The sequence below is a fragment of the Bison bison genome, unplaced genomic scaffold (assembly GCF_000754665.1).
Source record: "Bison bison bison isolate TAMUID 2011002044 unplaced genomic scaffold, Bison_UMD1.0 scf7180017864274, whole genome shotgun sequence".
NCBI classification, from domain to species: domain Eukaryota; kingdom Metazoa; phylum Chordata; class Mammalia; order Artiodactyla; family Bovidae; genus Bison; species Bison bison.
Window position 1 is genome coordinate 6,672,787 of NW_011494846.1, and position 24,350 is coordinate 6,697,136.

At 36.6% G+C, this 24,350-nt stretch overlaps 1 protein-coding gene across 1 annotated transcript in view; it reads left to right on the plus strand.

Annotated features, from left to right (window-relative positions):
* The window catches only part of CDKAL1 (CDK5 regulatory subunit associated protein 1-like 1), a 622,071-nt gene that overhangs the window by 283,678 nt on the left and 314,043 nt on the right, over nt 1-24,350 (plus strand). Inside the window, exon 9 of the mRNA XM_010848824.1 lies at nt 3,575-3,678. Within this exon, the coding sequence (XP_010847126.1) occupies nt 3,575-3,678 (104 nt within the window). The remainder of the gene's footprint in view (nt 1-3,574; nt 3,679-24,350) is intronic.

Consider the following 24,350-nt stretch of genomic DNA (forward strand, 5'->3'; position numbering starts at 1 on the left):
GCCATCTGTATGTCTTTTTTGGAGAAATGTCTATTTAGTTCTTTGGCCCATTTTTTGATTGGGTCGTTTATTTTTCTGGAGTTGAGCTGTAGGAGTTGCTTGTATATTTTTGAGATTAGTTGTTTGTCGGTTGCTTCATTTGCTATTATTTTCTCCCATTCTGAAGGCTGTCTTTTCACCTTGCTAATAGTTTCCTTTGATGTGCAGAAGCTTTTAAGGTTAATTAGGTCCCATTTGTTTATTTTTGCTTTTATTTCCAATATTCTGGGAGGTGGGTCATAGAGGATCCTGCTGTGATGTATGTCGGAGAGTGTTTTGCCTATGTTCTCCTCTAGGAGTTTTATAGTTTCTGGTCTTACGTTTAGATCTTTAATCCATTTTGAGTTTATTTTTGTGTATGGTGTTAGAAAGTGGTCCAGTTTCATTCTTTTACAAGTGGTTGACCAGATTTCCCAGCACCACTTGTTAAAGAGATTGTCTTTAATCCATTGTATATTCTTGCCTCCTTTGTCGAAGATAAGGTGTCCATATGTGCGTGGATTTATCTCTGGGCTTTCTATTTTATTCCATTGATCAATATTTCTGTCTTTGTGCCAGTACCATACTGTCTTGATAACTGTGGCTTTGTAGTAGAGCCTGAAGTCAGGTAGGTTGATTCCTCCAGTTCCATTCTTCTTTCTCAAGATCGCTTTGGCTATTCGAGGTTTTTTGTATTTCCATACAAATTGTGAAATTATTTGTTCTAGCTCTGTGAAGAATACTGTTGGTAGCTTGATAGGGATTGCGTTGAATCTATAAATTGCTTTGGGTAGTATACTCATTTTCACTATATTGATTCTTCCAATCCATGAACATGGTATATTTCTCCATCTATTAGTGTCCTCTTTGATTTCTTTCACCAGTGTTTTATAGTTTTCTATATATAGGTCTTTAGTTTCTTTAGGTAGATATATTCCTAAGTATTTTATTCTTTCCGTTGCAATGGTGAATGGAATTGTTTCCTTAATTTCTCTTTCTGTTTTCTCATTATTAGTGTATAGGAATGCAAGGGATTTCTGTGTGTTGATTTTATATCCTGCAACTTTACTGTAGTCATTGATTATTTCTAGTAATTTTCTGGTGGATTCTTTAGGGTTTTCTATGTAGAGGATCATGTCATCTGCAAATAGTGAGAGTTTTACTTCTTCTTTTCCAATTTGGATCTTTAACCTTCTTGGTTAAATGTATTCCTCGGCATTTCATTGTTTTCAATGCTGTTGTAAATGGGATCATGATTTAGTCCTGGTGGGCTGTTTGTTTCTAGGAGGTTTTATTTACCCTAGGTTGTCTAGTTGGTGTGTAGTTGTTACCACAGTAGTATCTTACGCCCCTTTGTATTTCTGTGGAATAAACTGTGTTATCTAACTTTTTCGAAGCATCTATAAGATGGAGACACTAACACCCAATTTGAGAAGAGTTAAATGGGACAATGTATGTACAACGTCAAGAAAAATGCCTGGTGTTCAGTCAGGGCTAAGCAAAAGGAAGTTAGTCTTCCACAGTGTGAAAGTGAAAGTCGCTCAGTCGTGTCCGACTCTTTGCGATCCCATGGACTATACAGTCCATGGAATTCTCCAGGCCAGAATACTGGAGTGGGTAGCCTTCGGCATTGAAGGCGGATTCTTTACCAGCTGAGCCACAAGTGAAGCCCTAGTCTATGGGACAATATTTCCAATGGAAATAACTAGATTAATATTTACTTTTTTAACATCAAAAAGCTAATGGAGAGAAATTGCTGAACCAATGAAAGGTTAGAAACTTTAAAATGTAAGCCAGCACTTAGGGTCACTTTGGCCTAATAGGAATTTGCTGCTCTGAAAGGGGAAACTACTCTTAACTGAACATTTGCTAGTCTCATATAGGTATAAGTCATCAAAAATTAGAATTGATCTTTGAAAACCACCCACTATTTTGAGCTAAATGCCTGAAGGCTGGCACCTTAAAGGTAAGGGTAGATCAATAGTAAAAAAAACTACAACTGGCTTCAGAATAAATGAGAAAACTTTAAGTCTTTAGCCAGTGTTAAAGTGACCCAAGATTGCTATCATTTCCAGGCAGATACAAAGAAAACTTATTTGGAGGAAAATAATATACTAATTACTAAGCCTTAAATTATTTCTGTCAATAACTTTTAAAATATAGTGTTTAATACACAATCAACTGTAACCAAACACAAAAAGAGAATGGACACCATGAGTGAGAACCAGAAAAAAATGAGAAAAAAACAAAAAGACTCACAAATTGATTATGAACATTGGAAGTAGCACAAAATGTTTGAAAAGAAAAATAAATGAGCTAACACTTTAGTAAACAAGTTGGAAATTGTGAAATGCAAAGTTCAAAAATTGAGGAAAATGTAGTTTCAGAACTGGAAAATAAAAAAATTTAAAAAAAAATAAATAAAAGTTACTTTTTTTCCTTATTAGGGAACAGATGAAAGTTCAAAAGAGAAGACATGTAACAGTTAGGGGACCAGAACCTCTATTCATATGAGAGACCACAATTTGTGTGTGTGTAAATGGCTTAGGAAGAAAGTGATGTTAGTTTTTTAAGAGAATGTAGTCTGTTAAAAAGTTAAAAATCCTTGCCAAAACAAATGTGTTGTTTTACTCAAGAGTTCCATGCAAAAATGATTATAAATTAAGCATTACATTGTTGCCTCATGATTTATATGATTTATATATATTTTAAAATTATATATTAACAGAATGACACATTGGCTACTTGTAATTTTTAGAAGTTTAATTTTTCTCAGTTTGAAATTTTCAAACATTCGCTTAGTGATGGTCTTTAAAAACCTTGCTATTTATTATAGCAGTTGAATCTTTGAAGAGATGTTAGTCTTTGTTCCGTTCAGTGTTGCTGAGACTTATCTTTTTGGCAAAAGTATATTTTATTATGTGTAATGTTTTTTTTTTAAATTTTATAATAAAATATTTAAACTTTTTAAATTATAAGAGTAGAACCAACATTTTCGTTATTAAAAGACAATTCTTTATTATCTCTTAGGTTTTTTGGGAGATAATTCTATTTTTAATTTTTTGAAACTAATATTGTCGTTTGGTTTCTTTGTTGAATATAATCCCAAAGAGCATTCATTGGACCTGTTTTAATATTTCTTTCTGATTTCCAAGAGTTAAAGATATTATCTGAAGATTATTAAGAATGTATTTTCTTATGAGAATTTTATGTTGCCGATTTATTCTTATATCATTAGTTAAAAGTTAAAACTTTTTCATTTATGAATAATGCAGTTTATATAAGTGATATATAAATTTTAGTTTTATAATAGACAAATAAATTCCATTGGTTTAAAAATTATGAATGTTTTTTCTTTTAGATTAGCCATTTTAAGCACTTCTAAACTTTGTTCTGTATTAATGTGTGCATTTGAAATTAGTATTATGTGGTTTGTACAACCATACTTGAATAGTTGAAACTTAAAAGAATTACAAATTGCAGATTTCTGTGCCTAGTGGAAATAAATATGAAGCTTTAAAAGTTTTAACTGTATTTATCACTATCATTTGAACAGGTGTCTCAATGCTTGTACCTACTGCAAAACTAAACATGCCAGAGGAAATTTGGCCAGTTACCCAATTGATGAATTAGTAGATAGAGCCAAACAATCTTTTCAAGGTAAGAGTTTCTAGAATTCTGTGTGATTTCAGTCTCTTTAATAAATTTTAATAGTCTTCTAAGTAAAACTTCACTTTAGGTGTATGCCTATTTAGTTTTCTGAAGAGTTTACAAATGTTTCAGCTTATCTAATAGAAGATATTATCAGATTCAGGTTATGATATTTGCATAACTTTTATTTCACCGCTCTTCTGTTTTCTTATGACTCTAAGGTAACTGACATACTTTGAAATTTATCACCTGTCTTTATATTTCATGGGAAAGACAAAAAAATAAAAATGAAAGCCATGACCTTCTGGTGTGTGTTAATTAGACTTTTGTAGACTGAGTGAAATATTTTTTAAAGATTTCTGCCTCTTTGTTAATGTTTGGGCCATTTAGAAAACGGAACTAATAAAGATTATCAAGAATCTTGGAAAGAGAAGGTAAATTTTACTTTGAGCAAGTAAAGATAACCCCCACTCGTCCATAGGACTGTTGGAGCTGTGAAGATTGGTAATGGTATAGAGTCCTAAAGAGAGTAATTCTTTGTGTGGGTGGCCAGCTACTTCGGATTCATCACTTGCTGGAAAATGTGATTGCCTCAATGTCTCTCAGCATATAGTAAGACATTTGTAACATGAATCACAATTGTGTTGACACATGACCATAAATTTCCTCTTTTGTCTTTGTTTATTGTATGTGTATGTAACATTGGTGTGTTTTTATAACCAACATGAGATAATCTATTGTCTCATAGTCTTGTGGGTTAATACTTATTGGCGATGTGCTTTTGCTTTTAGCAAGTAACTTAGAGTGCTACTTCCAGTACTTAACACCCTGAATCTCAGAAAGTATGTTTTACAAACTCACGTATTTAGTGAGAGGCTTTTATCAACATGAATTTGAACTGCTCTTTAAAACAAAGAGAAAAATACTCTTGATTAATTCAACACTTCTGGACATTTTTTTTTTCTAACTTTATGTTATTAGCAGAGTCCCCTCTTCTGTTCACATTCAACTTGTACTGAAAGGAATAAATAGAAACTCAGTGACTCTTGTCGTTCTGTTTCAGAACCAGGTGAATTGGCTAATCAGAGAAGTCTGAGTGGTTGTCTTTTCTGCAATATGGTTACTTTAAGGATACTTTAGAAAGGGAATGAATTTGTACAGAAGCCTACTTTGTTTGAAAAATGATCCTTTGCTGGCATTCTTACTTGGTGTTTGTTTTCCCCTATATCTATTGGATAACAGAGATATTAGGACTGTGATCATAGATATATGATCTATCCACTAACTCTGATTTAGAAGGCATACAAATTACAAGTGGGTTTGCTGATTAAAATGAGTGACTTAGAGAATATATCAGAGGTTAACAGTGACTTAGTGGCTATTTCTAGAGAAAGTATTAAAAGAGATTTATTTAATATTACTTTCATCATCATCAATAGATACATATATGCTTGGTTAGTCCCCCCACCATGAAATGTGTGCAGTGCAATGTTTTTCTATTGTCTTGTTGATTGAAGGCTAATTTTTGGACTGATGGGCTCATTGGGTTGATACGTGGAACTATTACTAAAATACCGAGGTCTTGACTTTCTAGGTAAGCCAGTGTGTTTAGGGAATTTTAAGTTGTGAGCATCTGATGCTCTTTGCCATAAGAGAGTTTGAGTTCACAACAGTGCTCTGCTGGGTTCCAGCCACATGATCTGACAAAGGTACTTGATGTATACAAATCATGGTTTTCTCATTAGTATGACATGTAGTGTTGCTTATTGTTTGAATTTGAGATAACTTACATGAAGTCATTGGTTGTGCCCTTATGATGAAGAAGGCATGTGACTTAAACTGGAGGAATTTAAAATAAATCAAAGAAGAGAAGTCTAATTTTTTTTGAGAAGTCCAGTTTTGAGTGAGAATATTGTAATATCTGTAACATTAATTATTAGAACCATGTGACATTTTCTTTTACTTTTAAAATATATTTTATGAAGAATGTCTTTACAGATAGGAACTATTGAGTATGACAGTCACCTTTTGTTTTCTCAGTTTGACAAATGCAAAATTATGTTAAGGATGGCCTTATAATTTCACAGTAGGAAATAGCAATCTATAAGCTCACATTTTAAAGACATTGAGTTAGCAGCATTGTCTTTTGTTCTGCAGCAAACCTTGGTATCATAATGGTTGTGTAGAGTTCCTATGAGTTTTATTTATTTTATTTTTTTTAATTTTTTAAAATTTTATTTTATTTTTAAACTTTACAATAGTGTATTAGTTTTGCCAAATATCAAAATGGATCCCCCACAGGTATACCTGTGTTCCCCCTCCTGAACCCTCCTCCCTCCTCCCTCCCCCCTCCCCATACCATCCCTCTGGGTCGTCCCAGTGCACCAGCCCCAAGCATCCAGTATCGTGCATCGAACCTGGACTGGCAACTCGTTTCATACATGATAAGTTTTTAAATTGCAAAGAATAATTTATAAAGTTAAATGTAATAGTAGAAATAGCCTGTTTTTCTTCTTTGGTGACTCTTGTGTATCTCATTCTTTAATCATTAAGAAATTAGGAATATTTAGAGGATCAGAGCCCCTTAAATTCTACATTATACCATTATTAAATTTTCCCATAATCAGTAATAAACATGGTTCTTTGAGAATTTTAAGAAGAAAAGTCTAAATATGCTGTTGCTAAATTTTAGTGTTTAAACCTGTTAGGTCAATGCAAGTTAAATTTCCCAACTGAAAATTGCATTCCTTTTCTTACTTTTTCTTAAATTTTTAAATGACTATGTGTCACAAACACGAAATGTTTTTTAATAAATCTCTATACCAATTGTAGGATAGGGAGTATATCCCTGGTTGCCTGTCATGTGATAGAATATACAATAAGGTAACAATTTCTTTCTGAATAGCATATTCATGGAACATTTTATATTCATAAACATTTATTTCTTAGACATCTAATGAGTGAAGAGACTAGTGCTAGCCCATAGGCAAGGGAGCATTCAGAAGAGATTCTGAAATAATCATGAAATCATTCTGAATATAAAGTGGCTTCCTAAAGTACTAAAAATATACTGACTGTGCATTCAGCTGCCAAGAATGAGAAAAGGAGCCCATTAACTTTTGAATGGATATCATTAAACAAACTTTATATTTTTAATAGAAACTTTAATTTACTTTTTATGAACAATATATATAGTTTACATTTTGTTGGTTTCCTAGCTTTTTTTTTTTTTTTTTACATTTTCATTGACTATTTTAACCTTCTCATGTGTTTGTCATTTTCGTGGCAGTTCTGCATATGAGTGTGATATTTACCAGGTTAATTTCTGGGTATCATCTCTTTGTTCTAACAGACCTCTGGGAAACCTCCCACCCTCACTTCACCTGTGCTGAGCTTTAGGTTTTAAAACTTCCTAGCCATGACATAGTCTTTGAGGACTGGGGTTTGACATAGTTGCATTTTAGATATCTAGAAAAACATGTCAAGCAATGACCAGGACTTTGTTGGGGCCAGAATGAATTTACAAGCTAGTGTTTTCTAGGATATTTGTATTGATTTTTCTCCAGCAGCTAATCAATCAGTTTCAGTTGTATAAGTGATGGAGCAAACCTTTTTAAGTGTGCTGGGTGAGTGGTGTGGAAACAGCACCTTTCTCTGCTGTCTCTGGAATCAAAATGTAGAGATGATGGATGGGCTGTTTTCATAGCTCTCATGTGCTTTTCTAGATCTCATTTCTGTGTTGTTACTTTTTTTTTCTTCCTCAAAAATCTGAACCCCCCCCCCCCCACCACAAGATAAGTGGCATAAACTGGTTATGGAAAGGTGAATAAATTAAGATGAAATATTCAGAGCAAGGAGAAAATTTCTTGATGCTTAGTGATTTAGAGATTTATGTTGGGATTTGATGAATTCAGTTTTATTTGAAGACTTGCAAAGACACTGTCTAGTGTGTATGAGATTAATTATGCAATGCAGCTGGAAAACATTACTTCCTGCCCTTTTGGATAAGAGAGGATATGAGCAATATTTGATTTTCTGGTATATAAACTTGAAATTGTTGAGTTGTATGGTTTACATGAAGTTGCATTTGACTTATAACCTTTAGTAATTAATACTGAATATTGATTTTCATCTAAGATGAAAAAGAGACCAATAATTGCATCCTATTATTTATATGGCAGTTGTTTAAATGTCTCTTTTATTCTTTTATCTTTTCATTTGTGCTGTGTTCAAACTGAGAAATCTATTTCTTCCGTAGGATTAATAATGTTAATATATATATTTCTTATACATTGTCAACTTCCACCAAAGGATTTTAGGCAGCTTACATTAAAGGATTATATGTAATAGACCATAACAAAATAAAGGCTATCTGAAATACTGTATTGAGTTTCAAAAGAGGAAAGATAATTTTACCAACTTGTGAATCTTGGCTCTCCCAAAGAATAGGGAGTTAGGGTGATGTATATAATTTGATAATTAGTTTTTAATGACAAATCCACATGTCTGTAGACTGTAAATACTAAGAAGAGTTATTTGCTTACATCCTTTTCTAAGAGACATTGACAAATATAATAGAAATGCCTTTAGCCTGTAATGTATGGAGAAGGAAATGGCAACCCACTCTAGTATTCTTGCCTGGCGAATCCCTTGGACAGAAGAGTCTGTTGGGCTACAGTCCATGGGGTCACAAAGAGTCAGACATGACTGAGTGATTTAGCATGGTGATGTATAGAATTTCGAGATAGTCTCTCCATGGCCTTTTCTTCTGTTGACTGTTACAACCCCCCCCGATATAACATTAAACTATAACTTTTAAAAGAAATTTTAATGGCAGAGCTAAATAAATTTATGTAATATGTATAACTTGATAGGAGGATCTGATACCTAAATAGCTGTTTGTCAGATACTTGGTTTAAATAAGCTGCGATTAATTACTTTGGTGTCAGAGAATGTTAGTAAAGGTTACCTACAGCAGACCAGAGTATAACTGACTTGGTTCTTGCCTCTTCAGACCTTTGAGTTTCTAAGTCAGTGGTGTTCTTAGCAATAAAGTTTTCTTAGCAATAAAGCAACTCTTTTTTCAAATGAAATTTGAAAAGTAAAAGCAGAACTGCCAGGATTGAAGGTCAGAGGTGGGGCCCTGTTTAATACGAGTCCTTTGCTGCTGAGCCCTTTCTTTCCTCAGAACATTTAGGATTCAGCCTGAACTGGCTGGTATTGATTAATGTTTCTCTGCTCTATTCCTTAAATCCACCAGTCCAGGGCTGGCAGATGTTTTCTTAAAGGGCCACATCATAAATGTTTTAGGCTCTATGGGCTACAAGGTCTCTGTCCCATCTGTTCATTTTTGTCCTTGTAGCATAAAATCAGCTACCTGTAGACATGAATGAGTGGGTGTGGCTGTGTTCGAATAAGGGTTTAGTGGTCAGCTTTGGGGAAAGGTAACTTAAATAAGATATTATTGAGAACTGTCTTATGGTCTCTGATATGTTAGCTAATACACATAAATTCATAAGAGAAGGATGTAGTCTTTAGGAACTAATGTTCCTCTGGCATCGATTAACATTATCAGTCTGGCTGTTCATTTTAGTCAGTTGGAAATTTTGGAAAACCAAAACCACACTGATGTCTGTGTCCCCTTGCTGACAACTACATCATCATTTCTGTGGATTGGGAGACCCTGCATTTTCTAAAATATAGATGGTTCTAACGTATAAGTGAGAGTTGAGAACTTGAATTGAGATCCACTAATTTAGATGATTTTTTGGTTGAAGTTACTAAGTGAACTGACCCTCTCAATCTCTACTGAGAGGGACTGTGAGGAGGAAACCCTGTTTGGTTAGTAAAGAATGAGCCAGGCTAGAGAGGATGGTGGGGCAGAATGAAAAGAGAAAGTGAAGTCGCTCAGTCCTGTCTGACTCCTTGCGACCCCATGGACTTGTAGCCTACCAGCCTCCTCTGTCCATGGGATTTTCCAGGCAAGAATACTGGAGTGGGTTGCCATTTCCTTCTCCCATAGTACTGTTCATTTGTAGATACCCACTCTGCTGGTTAATGGCTGGTTTCAGAATCCCCTAATGGTGCTTTCTTATGTGAAGAGGCTCAGTGATTTTGGTTTTCACTAGGTATCACAGAAGGGTCAGTTGGCATTTTACAAGTGTTTCCTGGGCTCTGTGGAAATCAGAAAGATGGAAAAGGCTTGTCTCCAAGGAGCTCCTCCTAATTCAGGGGGACAGAGTAGCCAGTTGGACTAATGAAAAGTAAAGTACACCGAGCCAGGAAAGACAGTGTTCAGATGGCAAAAAACATTGAGCTTTTTTAACTTTGGATTTTGATCCATGATCTGTCCAGGTGGTGTCAGCAAATTGACGGCCTTTGTGCTCCTCCCCCACCTTCCCAGCTCCAGGCATCCTTCACTGATCAGCCAAGCTTTCCTCTCAGAATCCCTCTCTATCCTGAGTGCTATTCTCCACCGCTTAGTATTCTAGATGAACTCTACTTGCCATTCTGAATCTTAAAGTCTGTGTTATGCTGGAGGTAGACGGAAGAAACCACAGTAACTATTGGAGCTGTATGGTTGTTGTTTTGACATTCATTCAACAAATATTTATTGAACAGTGATTAGAAACAGTTCCTAGTTCTACTGATAGGTATGTGCTTTAGAAATGTGGTGATAACAATACATTATTATAATCAGCCTTTGATTACTTCTGCCAGTAAGATAGGGAGACCAGTGGTGAGGTTTGCTTATCCCTGCTGTGGGAAAGAAAGATGCAGTTCCAGGGCTGTTTTACAAAATGGCATCTGTTTATAATTCTGTAAGCTTTCATAGATCAGAGTACATATAACCCAAAAGTACAGAAAATTTGGAGCTTCTGGGAATATCGTTTTAAGTCTGTCCCTAGGAAAACTAGAGTGTAATCAATCCCCCACTGTTACTGGTGAGTTTTACCTTTTTCACTCTGTTTTGTTCTACAAAACAACCTGCAAGTATGCAATTAGTTATGAAAAATTATATATAACATAAAACCTTTGCAAAACAGATGGGAAAAGTCAAGACTTGGTGTGGAATTGGAACTTGGGAAAGTAGGCCATAGTCACATGTGCTGTTTCGACTCTGAACTTGTCTTAAAAGCTTATTTTCTGTAAGAATGAAAAAACCAGCTTGGCATTAGATTTGAGAGAAAATTTTCACTTGTGATCTCTTGTAGGGAATGGGAAAGATGCATTAGGTCTCAACAGCATCCCCTTAACACTCAGATCCACATACCGAGTTTCTTACAGTTGTATGTTTTGGCATTCCTTGTTAGAACTTGTAGCCATGCCCTGTAAAGCATAACACTCTGACAGGATTTCTTGGGAGCCTAAGAGAATACATTCCAAGTGTTTGGGACTTGCTAGTGATCTGGCTGCACTCCCACGGTCCTTGGGTACTACAAAGGAATCCTGCTGTAGAGGCTAATAGCTTAGGGTTTGCACACCCAAGGTTGTTTTGCGAGATGATACATCAGAGTACAGGAAGAAGATACAAGGATTTGTATTGATTTGTATTTTCTCTTCCTTAAAAGCTTTCTTGGTATATGTTTTATATTGTATATAATAGCACAGTTGTGCTTGAGTATAATTAGTAAATATATCTCCATTGGGATTCATTAAACCTTTTTTTTAATTCATTCAGGAGAGTGATTTTCTAAAATATGGAGACCACTGATTCAGAGGAACAAATAGTCTGCCCGTTTACCACTAGAAACCCAATTCTTTGCACCAGGCATCTGGTTTGAGTAGGGTTTGCTCTCTGTCAGGGTCCTAAGGTGCCCATATTCTGTTTTGATTGAGGGCAAATCCGTCTGCTTTTGAGATCAAATAAGCAAAGGATAACGTTGATGACCTTTGGAGGAAACCTGTAGTACTTAATGAAGACTCTTGCCGAGCATCTGCTCAGAGGCAGGCTCTTAATCCTCGGCAACACGTGTTTCCACTCTGCTTCCATCTGGGTTTCAGATCACTGGAAGACTGAGCCTGGAGGGTGTTGGGTCGGGTCGGGCCTGGGTGACAGTCCATATTTGGGTTTAGTAGGTGCTCAGTAAATGTTGAATCGGTGGCTATCCTGAATTGATTATGCTCGATGAAATTCCATATGCGACTTGGAACCTGCAATGAAAATATAGCCTGGAAAAGCTATATTTCTAAAGTGTGCAAGGGATATTGCTTAGTTTCAGCCGCTCTTCCGTCACAGTTGAGTACTGTGTCTCATAACACAGGCTTGATTTTTTGACACCAGACATTTGGTGGCAGTGGCTTTCTAAGATTTGCAGAAGAGAATTAATTTACTTTTGGAAAGTATCTTCTGGTAGTTAACAGTACCTGTCATTTTACCAAATGAGTATATCCATGTAGGTCCCATGTTTCTAGTTATTAATAAACATTTGCTTTGACATTTCTCTTCTGCAAAACAGAATACAGCAAACAATTTGTGGTGACAAGGGGACCAAAGTTAACTGAGGGTTTGCTTTCGGAAGTTCGAACTGAAGGTAATCTGTCTCTGGGATCATTTTGGTGAACTTTAAAGGCTGCAAGTTAGTTTTGGAAGGTTTTTTAATGGAATTTTAATAGCCCTGGAAAGATGCGAAACTGATACTGCTACCTGGTGGTTTGTAAACCTGACCTTTGTGAGATGTTTTCTGGGCAAAAGTACTATTTTGTGATGCCAGCAGCTTTTATTGATTCTGCAGAGTCTGCAGTTTTCTAACACTGGCTGTCAATTCATTCCAGCTGAAAAATTATTAAATTTCTTCTCCTGCTTGTGTGGATATTAAATTGCAGTAAACATACTTGCACAGTGTCAGGTACAGCAAGCACAATTTTCTGCGTGAAAAAAATGTTTGTTAGTGGGACCTTGGCGGTTCAGCAGAGGTTATAAATTTCTGTATTTCTTCTTATTTATTGCTCTCAGTTATGGTTTTTATTTCTCTTGGTAAGTTCCTTGTTATTTGTAATATAAGAAAGAAAAGTTTGATTTAGACTGCTGACTTTAAAAACTATGCCCTTTAGTTAATTTCTGGTCTTGTCAAAAGAAAAAGATGGCAGTAAGAGGATTTAACCAGTAAAAATATAATTGGAACAGAATGAGAAAGATCTGATAAAAGAATGAATTGAATGAAAAAGGGAAGGGATAAATAAAATAATTCGATGATCATCAATTCATTTCAGTTGCTCAGTCGTGTCCGACTCTTTGCAACCTCATGAACCACAGCAGGCCAGGCCTCCCTGTCCATCACCAACTCCCGTAGTTCACCCAAACTCATGGCCATTGAGTCGGTGATGCCATCCAGCCATCTCATCCTATGTCGTTCCCTCTCCTCCTGCCCTCAATCTTTCCCAGCATCAGGGTCTTTTCCAATGAGTCAGCTCTTCACATCAGGTGGCCAAAGTATTGGAGTTTCAGCTTCAACATCACTCCTTCCAATGAACACCCAGGAATGATCTCCCTTAGGGTGGACTGGTTGGATCTCCTTGCAGTCCAAGGGACTCTGAAGAGTCTTCTCCAACACCACAGTTCAAAAGCATCAGTTCTTCGGCACTCAGCTTTCTTTATAGTCCAACTCTCACATCCATACATGACCACTGGAAAAACCATAGCCTTGACTGGATGGACCTTTGGTGACAAAGTAAGGTCTCTTCTTTTTAATATGCTGCCGAGGTTGGTCATAACTTTTCTTCCAAGGAGCAAGTGTCTTTTAATTTCATGGCTGTGGTCACAATCTGCAGTGATTTTGGACCCCCCAAAATAAAGTCAGCCACTGTTTCCACTGTTTCCCCATCCATTTGCCAGGAAGTGATGGGACCAGATGCCATGATCTTACTTTTCTGAGTGTTGAGCTTTAAGCCAACTTTTTCACTCTCCTCTTTCCCTTTCATCAACAGGCTCTTTAGTTCTCCACTTTCTGCCATAAGGGTGGTGTCATCTGCATATCTGAGTTTATTGATATTTCTTCTGGCAATCTTGATTCCAACTTGTACTTCTTCCAGCCCAGAGTTTCTCATAAGGTACTCTGCATATAAGTTAAATAAGCAGGGTGACAACATACAGCCTTGACGGACTCCTTTTCCTAATTGGAACCAGTCTGTTGTTCCATGTCACGTTGTAACTGTGCTTCCTAACCTGCATGTGGGTTTCTCAAGAGACAGGTCAGGTGGTCTGGTATTCCCATCTCTTTCAGAATTTTCCACAGTTAATTGTGATCCACCCAGTCAAAGGCTTTGACATAGTCAATAAAGCAGAAATAGATGTTTTTGAAACTCTCTTGCTTTTTCAATGATCCAGCAGATGTTAGCAATTTGATCTCTGGTTCCTCTGCCTTTTCTAAAATGAGCTTGAACATCTTGAAGTTCATGGTTCACGTACTGCTGAAGCCTGGCTTGGAGAATTTTGAGCATTACTTTACTAGTGTGTGAGATGAGTGCAATTGTGCGGTAGTTTGAGCATTCTTTGGCATTGCCTTTCTTTGGGATTGGAGTGAAAACTGACCTTTTCCAGTCCTATGGCCACTGCTGAGTTTTCCAGACTTGCTGACATATTGAGTGCAGGAGTTTCACAGCATCATCTTTTAGGATTTGAAATAGCTCAACTGGAATTCCATCACCTCCACTAGCTTTGTTCATAGTGATTCTTTCTAAGGCCCACTTGACTTCATATTCCAGGATGTCTGGCTCCAGGTGAGTGATCACACCATCGATGATCGTACATAACACATAGATCCTTTTGTATTGCAGAATTCTAGGTAAGGAAGGTGAATGATGGTGAGGTAGTGAAGTTGTTCTTAAACTTTCCTGTCTCTGAGACTAACTTGTGGACGTTGGAGGTGTATGTTTAAAATGCAAGTATCAGGCCAGATACCACCCTTATGGCAGAAAGCGAAGAAGAACTAAAGAGCCTCTTGATGAAAGTGAAAGAGGCAAGTGAAAAAGCTGGCTTAAAACTCAACATTAAAAAAATGAAGATCATGGTGTCTGGTCCCATCACTTCATGGAAGATAGATGGGGAAAAATGGAAACATTGAGAGGTTTTTTTCTTGGGCTCCAAAATGACTGCAGATGGTGACTGTAGCCGTGAAATTAAAAGACACTTGCTCCTTGGAAGAAAAGCTATGCCCAACCTAGACAGCATATTAAAAAGCAGAGACATTACTTTGTCGAGAAAGGTCTGTCTAGTCAAAGCTATGGTTTTTCCAGTAGTCATGTATGTATGTGAGAGTTGGACTATAAAGAAAGCTGAGCGCTAAAGAATTGATGTTTTTGAACTGTGGTGTTGGAGAAGACTCTTGAGAGCCCCTTGGACTGCACAGAGATCCAACCAGTCAATCCTAAAGGAAATCAGTCCTGAATGTTCATTGGAAAAACTGATGCTGAAGCTGAAACTCTAATACTTTGGCCACGTGATGGGTTGAACCAACTCATTGGAAAAGACCCTGATGCTGGGAAAGATTGAAAGCGGGAGGAGAAGGGGACGACAGAAGACGAGATGGTTGGATGGCATCACCGACTTGATGGACACGAGTTTGAACAAGCTTGAACAGATCTGGCCAGATTTGCAATTCAGTAGGTCTGCCGTAGGCCCAGGAATGTACAATTTCAAATGAATCGCTTCTAATGACCTAGATGCAGGTGTTGTGGGAAACACTTCCAGAAACTTGTCTAGAGAATTTTCTTGATTAAATACACCAAGTCATTTGATCAGGATATTGAAGGGATGAAGTAATGTACTGTTTATGTCAAGAATATCAGCATAAACAACGTAAGCTACACAAATGGTCTTCTACACGTTCATCTTATCGGGAAATAGGTCTTGCAATTCTCTAAATGCCTTTGTCAATGGATGTGAAGTGACAGGCTTTCATGGTGGGTGTGGGACACTAGCAGTGTTTCATGAGTCAGGCTGATACAGAATGTGTGTGTGCACGCGTGCACATTTGATATGGCCTGATTAGAGCCCAGAAATATGGTCAAACTCAAAAAAAGTAGCCTGGAAAGCATCAAAACAGAGATCTGAATAGAGATTAAAACTAGAGTCTGAAACCAAAAAGATAGAAGATAAAATCCAAGTGCCTGGAGAATAAATAGATGAAAGTCCTAATTAATTAGCATGGGCCATATTGCTTGCTTGCCACTTGCAGAGTGAAGAACTTAATTCAGGGTTTAAAGGCAATGTGTGCAATGGACAAAACCCACTTTTGGCATTATAAACTGTTTGAAATATTTAAGCTTAGGCTTTTTATTTTTTTGTTTAGGCTGTGCTGCGTGACATGTGGCATCTTAGTTCTCTCACTAGGGAACTAACCTGTGCTCCCTGCAGTGAACACATGGAGTCCTAACCACTGGACCACCAAAGAAGTCCCATAAGCTTAGTTGATTTTGTTTCATAATTAATTACATATTTTATAAATGCATTTTAGAATCTAAGATTTAACAAACCCAGCAAATCATAATCCCTGTTTTCTTCTCTCTAAATATCATGTGGATGAACAGTGAAAAATCTACTACTCAGTGGCCACCACTGACTCACGCCCCTGGTAGTCATGCTTTGTATAGACAGGGCCCTTCTACATTAGCCGTCTGCTTGGCGTGTGTCTTGCTTTGGCCATTGGAGCATGAGAAAGCCTGATGCAAGCAGTTTTATAAACACTTGTATACTGGGGCTTGTTCTTATGGAATGTTGCTTGGATCCCTGAGTCTCCTTGAAAGTGGTCCAGCTAACCTACTGCAGTTATTGCATGGACATAGTCAGCCCACAGATGTACCAGCTGAGACTCTAGATGTGAATGAGGAAGCCATCTTTAATTCTCCCACTATCACACTGGTCAAAAAAACCAAAACCCAATCCACATTGCAGAACTATGAGCAATAATAAATTATTGTTTTATGCCACTAACTTTTTGTGTAGTTGTTTTGCAGCATTAAGTATATTGTGTTAGCTATTTTAAAAATGTATTTAAAATTAAAATGTCATAATGCTATCATTATATTTACAGTACCTGTTCATTTTAGCCAAATGGATTCAGGATTGCATTTGGGTTATGAACAGAAAGGTTAAATTCTGTGACCTTAAGAAAGGTGTTTCTTCTCTCTCAGGTTCAGTTTTTTCATCTGAACAGTAGAAATAAAGTATACTCATTAGATAATCAGCATGAATTTTAAGCAAGATGCTGTAATACTAAATCTATGATACTTTGAGAATACTTAAAAACTGTTGTTTTTGTTCAGTCACTAAGTCATGTTCGACTCCTTGTGACCCCATGGATGGCAGCATGCCAGGCTTCCCTGTCCATCACCAACTCCCAGAGCTTGCTCAGACTCATATCCATTGAGTCAGTGATGCCATCCAACCATCTCATCCTCTGTCATCCCCTTCTCCTTCTGATTTCAGTCTTTCCTAGCATCAAGGTCTTTTCCAATGAGTCAGCTCTTCGCTCAGGTGACCAAAGTACTGGAACTTCAACTTCAGCATCAGTCCTTCAAGTGAATACTCAGGGTTGATTTCCTTTAGGATTGAGCTTCTTGTTGTCCAAGGGACTTTTGAGTCTTCTCCAGCACAGTTCGAAAGTATCAGTTCTTCTATGCTCAGCCTTCTTCATGGTCCGGCTCTCACATCTATACATAACTACTGGAAAAACCATAGCTTTGACTACATGGACTTTTGTCGGCAAAGTGATGTCTTTGCTGCTTAATATGCTCTCTATGTTTGTCATTCCCTTCCTTCCAAAGAAGTCTCTTAACCTCGTGGCTACAGTCACTGTCCGCGTTGATTTTGGAATCCAAGAAAATAAAATCTGTCCACTGCTTCCACTTTTTCCCCTTCTAATAAATGGGTGCTTATTATTATTGTGTTTATTCTTAATGATTTTAGTAAAAGGACAAGGAGGAGGAAGGGGAACAGAAAAGAGAAAAGATTGTTGCCATTTTATTTTTCTTTCTAAATCTGTCCTGTGTGTATTAGTACATACAGGCACATGCCCTAGCCTGGCTATTTTTTGAGCTTCCCTGGTAGCTCAGACAGTAAAGTGTCTGCCTACAAAGCGGGAGACCCGGGTTCGATCCCTGGGTCGGGAAGATTCACTGGAGAAGGAAATGGCAACCCACTCCAGTATTCATGCCTGGAGAATCCCAGGGACTGAGGAGCCTGGTAGGCTAAGAGGAAACATTGGCTGGTAGATGTGCTTCTCACACTTTAAAGGGCAGACAGATCATCTGGAGATTTTGTTAGCATGCAAATTCTGCTTCCGATGGGTCTTGAGTGGGGCCTGAGAATTTGCATTTTAGGTTCTCTATTGATACTGATACTGCTGGTCCTCATGACCTTTCATATTTTAGTTTGGAATCCCCTCTTCAGTCATCATCTTTCACCATTCATAATTTGTTCTTCACTCACTCAGAATTTTTTCTTCATACGTCTGTGATAGCACTTGCCAGGTGTAGTTAAAGTGATCCATTTAAATATTTATATTTTTCAACTTTGCCTCCTCTGTGATCTCTCTGATAAAAACTGCTTGGGTCTCACTTTTCTTGATATCACAATTAATGTTCAATAAATGTCTTTTGATGCATGCCCTTATGATTCTCATAACTGAACTGGGAACTTCATCTTCCATTTTACTACTCGGAAATAGTAAATGTTCAGAGAATAAACCTTCTCAATATCTGGCTGTGAATCCTGGAGTTTGAAGGAATAGTCAGCTAGTGTCCTTGCTTGGGAATGAGAGAAGAATGGATTGTTCACAGATGTGAATAATTTTGGGAGGATAATGGGGATTGGGCACAGTTCAGACTGTTTCTTTTTGTGAATATTAATGTACACCCATACTATATCATATAAACAAATAGTAGAAAATTAAAATATTTGAAGCAAATTTAATGTTCTAGGTAGGAAATGTTGAAGAAAGCTTGTATTTAAAAAGATAATATCTGTTTTCTTTGAAAAATTGGGTTGCTACATATTACGTAGAAGTGAATTCATTTCTGCTTTTATATCTATATTTGTTCACTCCGGCTACATCTGTGCTTTATTTTTTAAACTAGAAATAATTTATATGCAGTGGTCTGACCTTCATTTACAGTTTTACTGACTTTCAGATATAATTCACTGTGTAATTAGTTTTAGTAAAAAAAAATAATAATAATAAGAGGAGGTGAGTAGGAGAAGCCTGGGACTATGTTAAGTGGAGAATAATTGAATAAAGATTTTAAAAATAATTTCTCTAACTGTATTAGCTCTGTATTTGAATATTTCCAGCAGGATTATTTCTGCACCTAAATGTTCAAATAGTATGTGCTTTTTATAAATTCATAAATATTGTAATCACATGAAAATATACTTCTCCCTGTGAATTTTGAAAATCTGTAAATTTTTTTGCTCTGATTGTCATTTTGCTAAATAGTTCTTGATTTGAAATGAGTACATACAGGGAAATGTATGTTGTTTCATTTTTTAAGCACCTTTGCCAAGATTAGTGTTGGATTTAATCTTAATTGTTATTATTTGTTTATTTAACAAACATTTGTCAAGTACCTAGTAAGTGGGGATATGTGATAATGAAATCCTGCTTACATTCTACATTTTCTGTAGTGAATCTTGGGACATCTAGAAGAAACAATTTGTGATTTTTAAGTATGACATGATAGCAGGTTATGAAACAAATATATATTTTTCTTCGCTAAAATACAGAATTTGATAAAATGAAAGTAGCTACTTAAAAATGACTGACTTGTTCAGAATAATTCATATCAAAGGAAAAGTAAATGGAAACTTGGATCAGTGTATTTTAGGTAGGACAGCTTATTTCTCAAGTTGGGTTTCAGCTAACTCTTGACATCTAATCACATATTCAGCCCCTACAGTGCTAATTATTTTTAAACATGGACTTCAGGAAGCCAAATTGCCATCCCTAAGCAAAGAAAAGTTATTTTGTATGCTGCATAGTATTTATTGTATTCTACCACCAAGCAACATAGACTTTTTGCACATCACTGATTTTCTTCCTTGCTTTATTTTGTTCATATTAGTGACACTGAGTTTTTGTGTGTGATAAATATAGGTACGATCGTAAATCTAGATCAGACAGTTAATAAAACTGTGTAAGCAGTGGGTGTCAAGTCATGTTCTTTGTACTAATACATCTAGTGTTTCACTTCACCCTTACGTTCGTTGAGTGAATTATAGCTGCTGGTGCATTGGCCCTGTTTTACTGCAGCACAGGTTCCTCTGAAGGTCTGAAGAAGAATGTGAAGGTAGAGATTTCCTGATGGATGAGCCAGTGTGCTTTGCACTGTAGCATGCTGCTCCTTAGGGAGAATATTGCAAATGCATTGGTTGCTGTTGTGCAGTTTAATCTATTATGATAACTGGGGTCATTTCATCAGTTGGGAGCATTTTGAGAGACGCGCCTCGTGGAATTGCAATCATCATGTTCTTGAATGGTGGCACTGACACGTTTCACAGGTTTCCAGCTTCTTTGGTCATCACTCTTTCAAAAGATTAGATACCTAAAAAAATAACAGAATGCTGAAAAATCAGGCCCACACAGAAATTTTAGGTTCTAGGTACCTTAATACACCAGGAGAAAGTATTTTCATTTGTGTGTCAGTAAATAGACTACATTTAAGTCTGTTCATTAAGGTACATTTAAAACTCTGCCTTATTGTAAAATTACCTGTTCTTTTCAAGTTTGGAGATTTAAAAATGTTTAAATGTGTATTTCAGTGTACATGAAATGAATATAGAAATGATGTTAATGATGCAGAAAGATTAGTTCTATATGTAACTATTAACTTGAGACTTTGGATCTGTGAAGATCCTTAGTTTCTAGTGTACCCATCAGAGTTGCTTGATTGCCTAAAATCTATGTTCTCCTCACGCCACAGACTGGCACTAAATGAACTGTGAATTTTAATTTGAAATGTATTTGGAAACCAATTTCTATTAAAAAAAAATGGGTTTATAGCTTGAAAACTGGGTACCTCAGAAATGCCAAGTAAATCCAGTTCATCTTCAGTTGCCAGTTGTGTCTGTTTTTAATTTTAGGCAATTGCATTTGTGACCCACTCTTGTTTGGCTTTACTTTTTGAGAACCAGTGCTCCAAAGAAAGAAAAAATAAACCCACTTTTGTTCCTAGTTTATTTGCAAACCAGGTCAGACGCCCTTGATTAGCTCTCAGTTGGAGGATAATTTGAACCTTGACAGATTGAACCCAAACAGCAGGGTTTCTCTAGTCTGGCCAACAGATAGAAAAAATAAAATAAAAGCTAATTCCAGTTCATAAGCCATACAACAGGACTGAATAAACGTGCAACTGTTAATGAATAGCTATTTCAAATATTTACAAAAGGCCCAAGAAAAAAGAAAAGATTAGCATCTTAGGCAGCTGTTCTAAGGGAACCCTATTAAAAATAAACATGATAAATGATGCTTGAGAGCTTATGTATCTGTCAAATATCAAATACATTCAAAGAAAAAAAAACACTATTTCAGAAAAACAAAAAACTATTAAGACTCTTTGGAGCATGGCTATCCTGCTTTGTGGTTTACAGTGGAATTTTATTTTTATTCTTTTTTAAATGTATCTTTTCTAACCCCTCAAATATTCTTAGGGATGCTGTTTTATAGAGTGTAAGGTTATGGGTAAGTGAATGAAATCATTTGAATGGTATCCATTGTGATTAAATTGGTTAGGAACTTTAAAATTCAGCTGTCTGTCATTTGAATGAAGACATACTGTTAATTTTTATTTTATGGGATTGCAGATGACATAATGGTTTGAATATGACTAATAACATTTTAGCATCGTGGCAGTTGTGCTAGAAAATGCTACATAGAGATGGAAATTGTTACTGACGCAGTGAGGTGTTGGTTCCCCACACTGATTACAAGTACAGTTATTATTGTCTCTGTGTGCTTTGAGCAATGTTTCTACAAATGCACCCTAGTCTATTTAGGTAAAATATCCTTTGTGTGCTTAGCTAAAATAAAAGAAACTATACCTGCCGTACGTTAATGACTTACGTACATATCTTTGGAGTTCAAGACTTACCATTCATGTTTCTAATTATTTTTGGTTCTTTGAAAGTGTGGAGAGGAGCAGTTTGAATTTTCTGAAGCTTGAATTTGTATTTGAGTAGCTGTGTTCTGAGGCTAAAGTGGAAGAACAAGTCATTTATCTGATGAGTGAGTTTAGATAGCAGCTCAGCGTTTGTCTCATGTGATGTAGAGTAAGTCTCTTGTAATTTTTTAGTTGTAAATGACTAAATCTTTGTTTCTGTGTCCAAGATGTCACCTAAAGGAAAGCCAGTACTAGTGGTGTAACCTTTGTGGATTTGGAGGTCTGTAGATGATAAGGAGCTACTGTATTAATCATTGAATATTTGAAAAGTTTGAAAAACTTAGTTATTTTGATTTGAGGTCATTTCTGATTTTGTAAAAGTGTGATTCTTTATCAGGAGTACAGCTCATTTTGTGAAAGTTCATAAAACATGTCAGTGGTTGAAGTGTAGCCTGTATGGGTGTGATGTCTGTGATATAAATATAGAGCAACTTGGTCGTGATCTCAACTACAAGTCAGATCAGATATACTGATGGATTCTTAGGCCTACTGTTTATTTTCAGGCCAGTTTCATAACCAGTGCAGGAGTGTGGCCATCCTCACATCCTTAGTCCATTCTGGAAAGCGGGGACCAGGCTGACAAAGGATCATGGGATGCCGTGATCTGGCCCTAGACTTCTCTGACTTCACGTTCCATTCCTCTCCAGCAGTACTTTTATGGACCCATTTCCCCTATCCCCACCCAAACTGGCACAACTGAATGCTCCATAATACCCTATCACCTGAAATAGCCTTTAATCACCATTAATTTATTTTTGCCCTCTAATGTAAGGGTTAGAAAGTGGGAGGGAAATGACTAAAGAACATAAAACTGATGTATAAAGGGGGCATGAGTATGTAATAAGAGGATGAGGAAGAAAGACAAGTCAGTCCTTTTCAGTTACAGGTTGCTTCTGTGTAATAGACAATGTTACTATTAAATTACTGTTTCTTTGAAATATACACACTGCAAACACACACACCTGAGGGGAATTATATTATGACTTATACATGTAAGGAGACCAGTATCGCAGTTTGATATTTTTAATGGTAACTTTTCTGTTTCTGCTCTCTTGAAGGGGTACTCAGTATCACCCCCTTTCTGAAAGTAGTTTTAGTGAAATCCAAAAGGGTCTGTTCTTTCAAAAATACTTGGGTTCAGACTCCGTTGATAACACTACATTTTCATGCTGTTCTGCAGTTATAGTAGACCCTTAAACTTAGAGACTCTCTTTGTGCTTCATCATTGTAATTTACACACTGGGCTGGTACATTCTCTTCAAGACAGTTTGTCTTGTGCCTCCAGCTGCTCCCCAATAGCCATTGTGCTGAATAAGCACTTATTTCAGTATGTCCTTGATACAATTAATGCAGGCATCTGCAGAAGCGGCGGTGGCGGCAGCAGCTGCAGTGCCTTATGGAAGCCAACTTCTGCTTAGCATTGTGATAAAAGAAATAGTTTTGAGCTGGAAGCTAATGTTGGCTTATTTTTAGCATAAAAAGAGTTGCACCTGCCAGGGCTAGTGGAGGACTGAGGTTTGTTGATTACACGTTCTTGTTAGTGCCATTGTTATTGGTAAAATGGGGATGATGTCATCCTTATCAGACTGAATTGGCACCCTGTAGAGTGACAAATAATTTACCCTCTGCGGTTTTATCAGCATGGGCCGCATGTCAGAAGCAGCCAGAGTGCTGGGTTTTCACAGTTGAATGCTATGGAACTGCAGAGGTGTATGAAAATGAAAGGGATTGATACTTGTAATCAGTGCACATAGTCACGGCCAAGGTGTAATGAAACATAAGTGCACATTTAGGGTAATTATGCTGCTACCAGGTGGGGCCCTGGGGCTTTGCATGTATAGACGCTGCTTGAGGTGGCGGATGTGCAGCGAGGGACCCTGCAGCAACCATCTGGTAGATTCTCATTTTCTCATTAATTCTTCTGTCCCCTAAGTCTGGGCTACATTGACTTGGAACAGCGCTTCATCTGTTCAGTATCTCATCTCATCTTAGTTGGGACTTGCTTTCAGCAGTGGTATTGATATGATGTAATTCACAGTCTCAGCTATGTGAAATATATTAGAGCAAATCATCAAGGTGATTGTTTTGTTTTGTTTTTGCAGTAAAGCTTACTGTCTTTGATAACATCCACATGGCTAATTATAAACGATTCACCACTTTTGTAGTTATTTTTTAATAACATAAGTAGAATAGCTGTTCACATTGGCTAAATAAATGTACATGGTTCTCCAAAACGTTTTATAAAACACAAGATTATTTTATTTATAAAAATTACAAAAGTGCATTTTCTTTGGTAATTATAAAAATTATATGTCTTATTTCTACAGGGTGATATAATTTTTGTCTTAGATAATAACAAAAACTTACTTTACAGCCAAGCTTAGGGATAAATTATTTGCACAACGATATAAATATACTTAATGCCCCTGAGCTGTACATTTAAGAATGATTAAAATGGTTCTTAAAAAAAGAATAAGAAAGTGATATTTGAAGTTACGTTTGTTTTGTAGGGAAGTAAAATGCTTGAA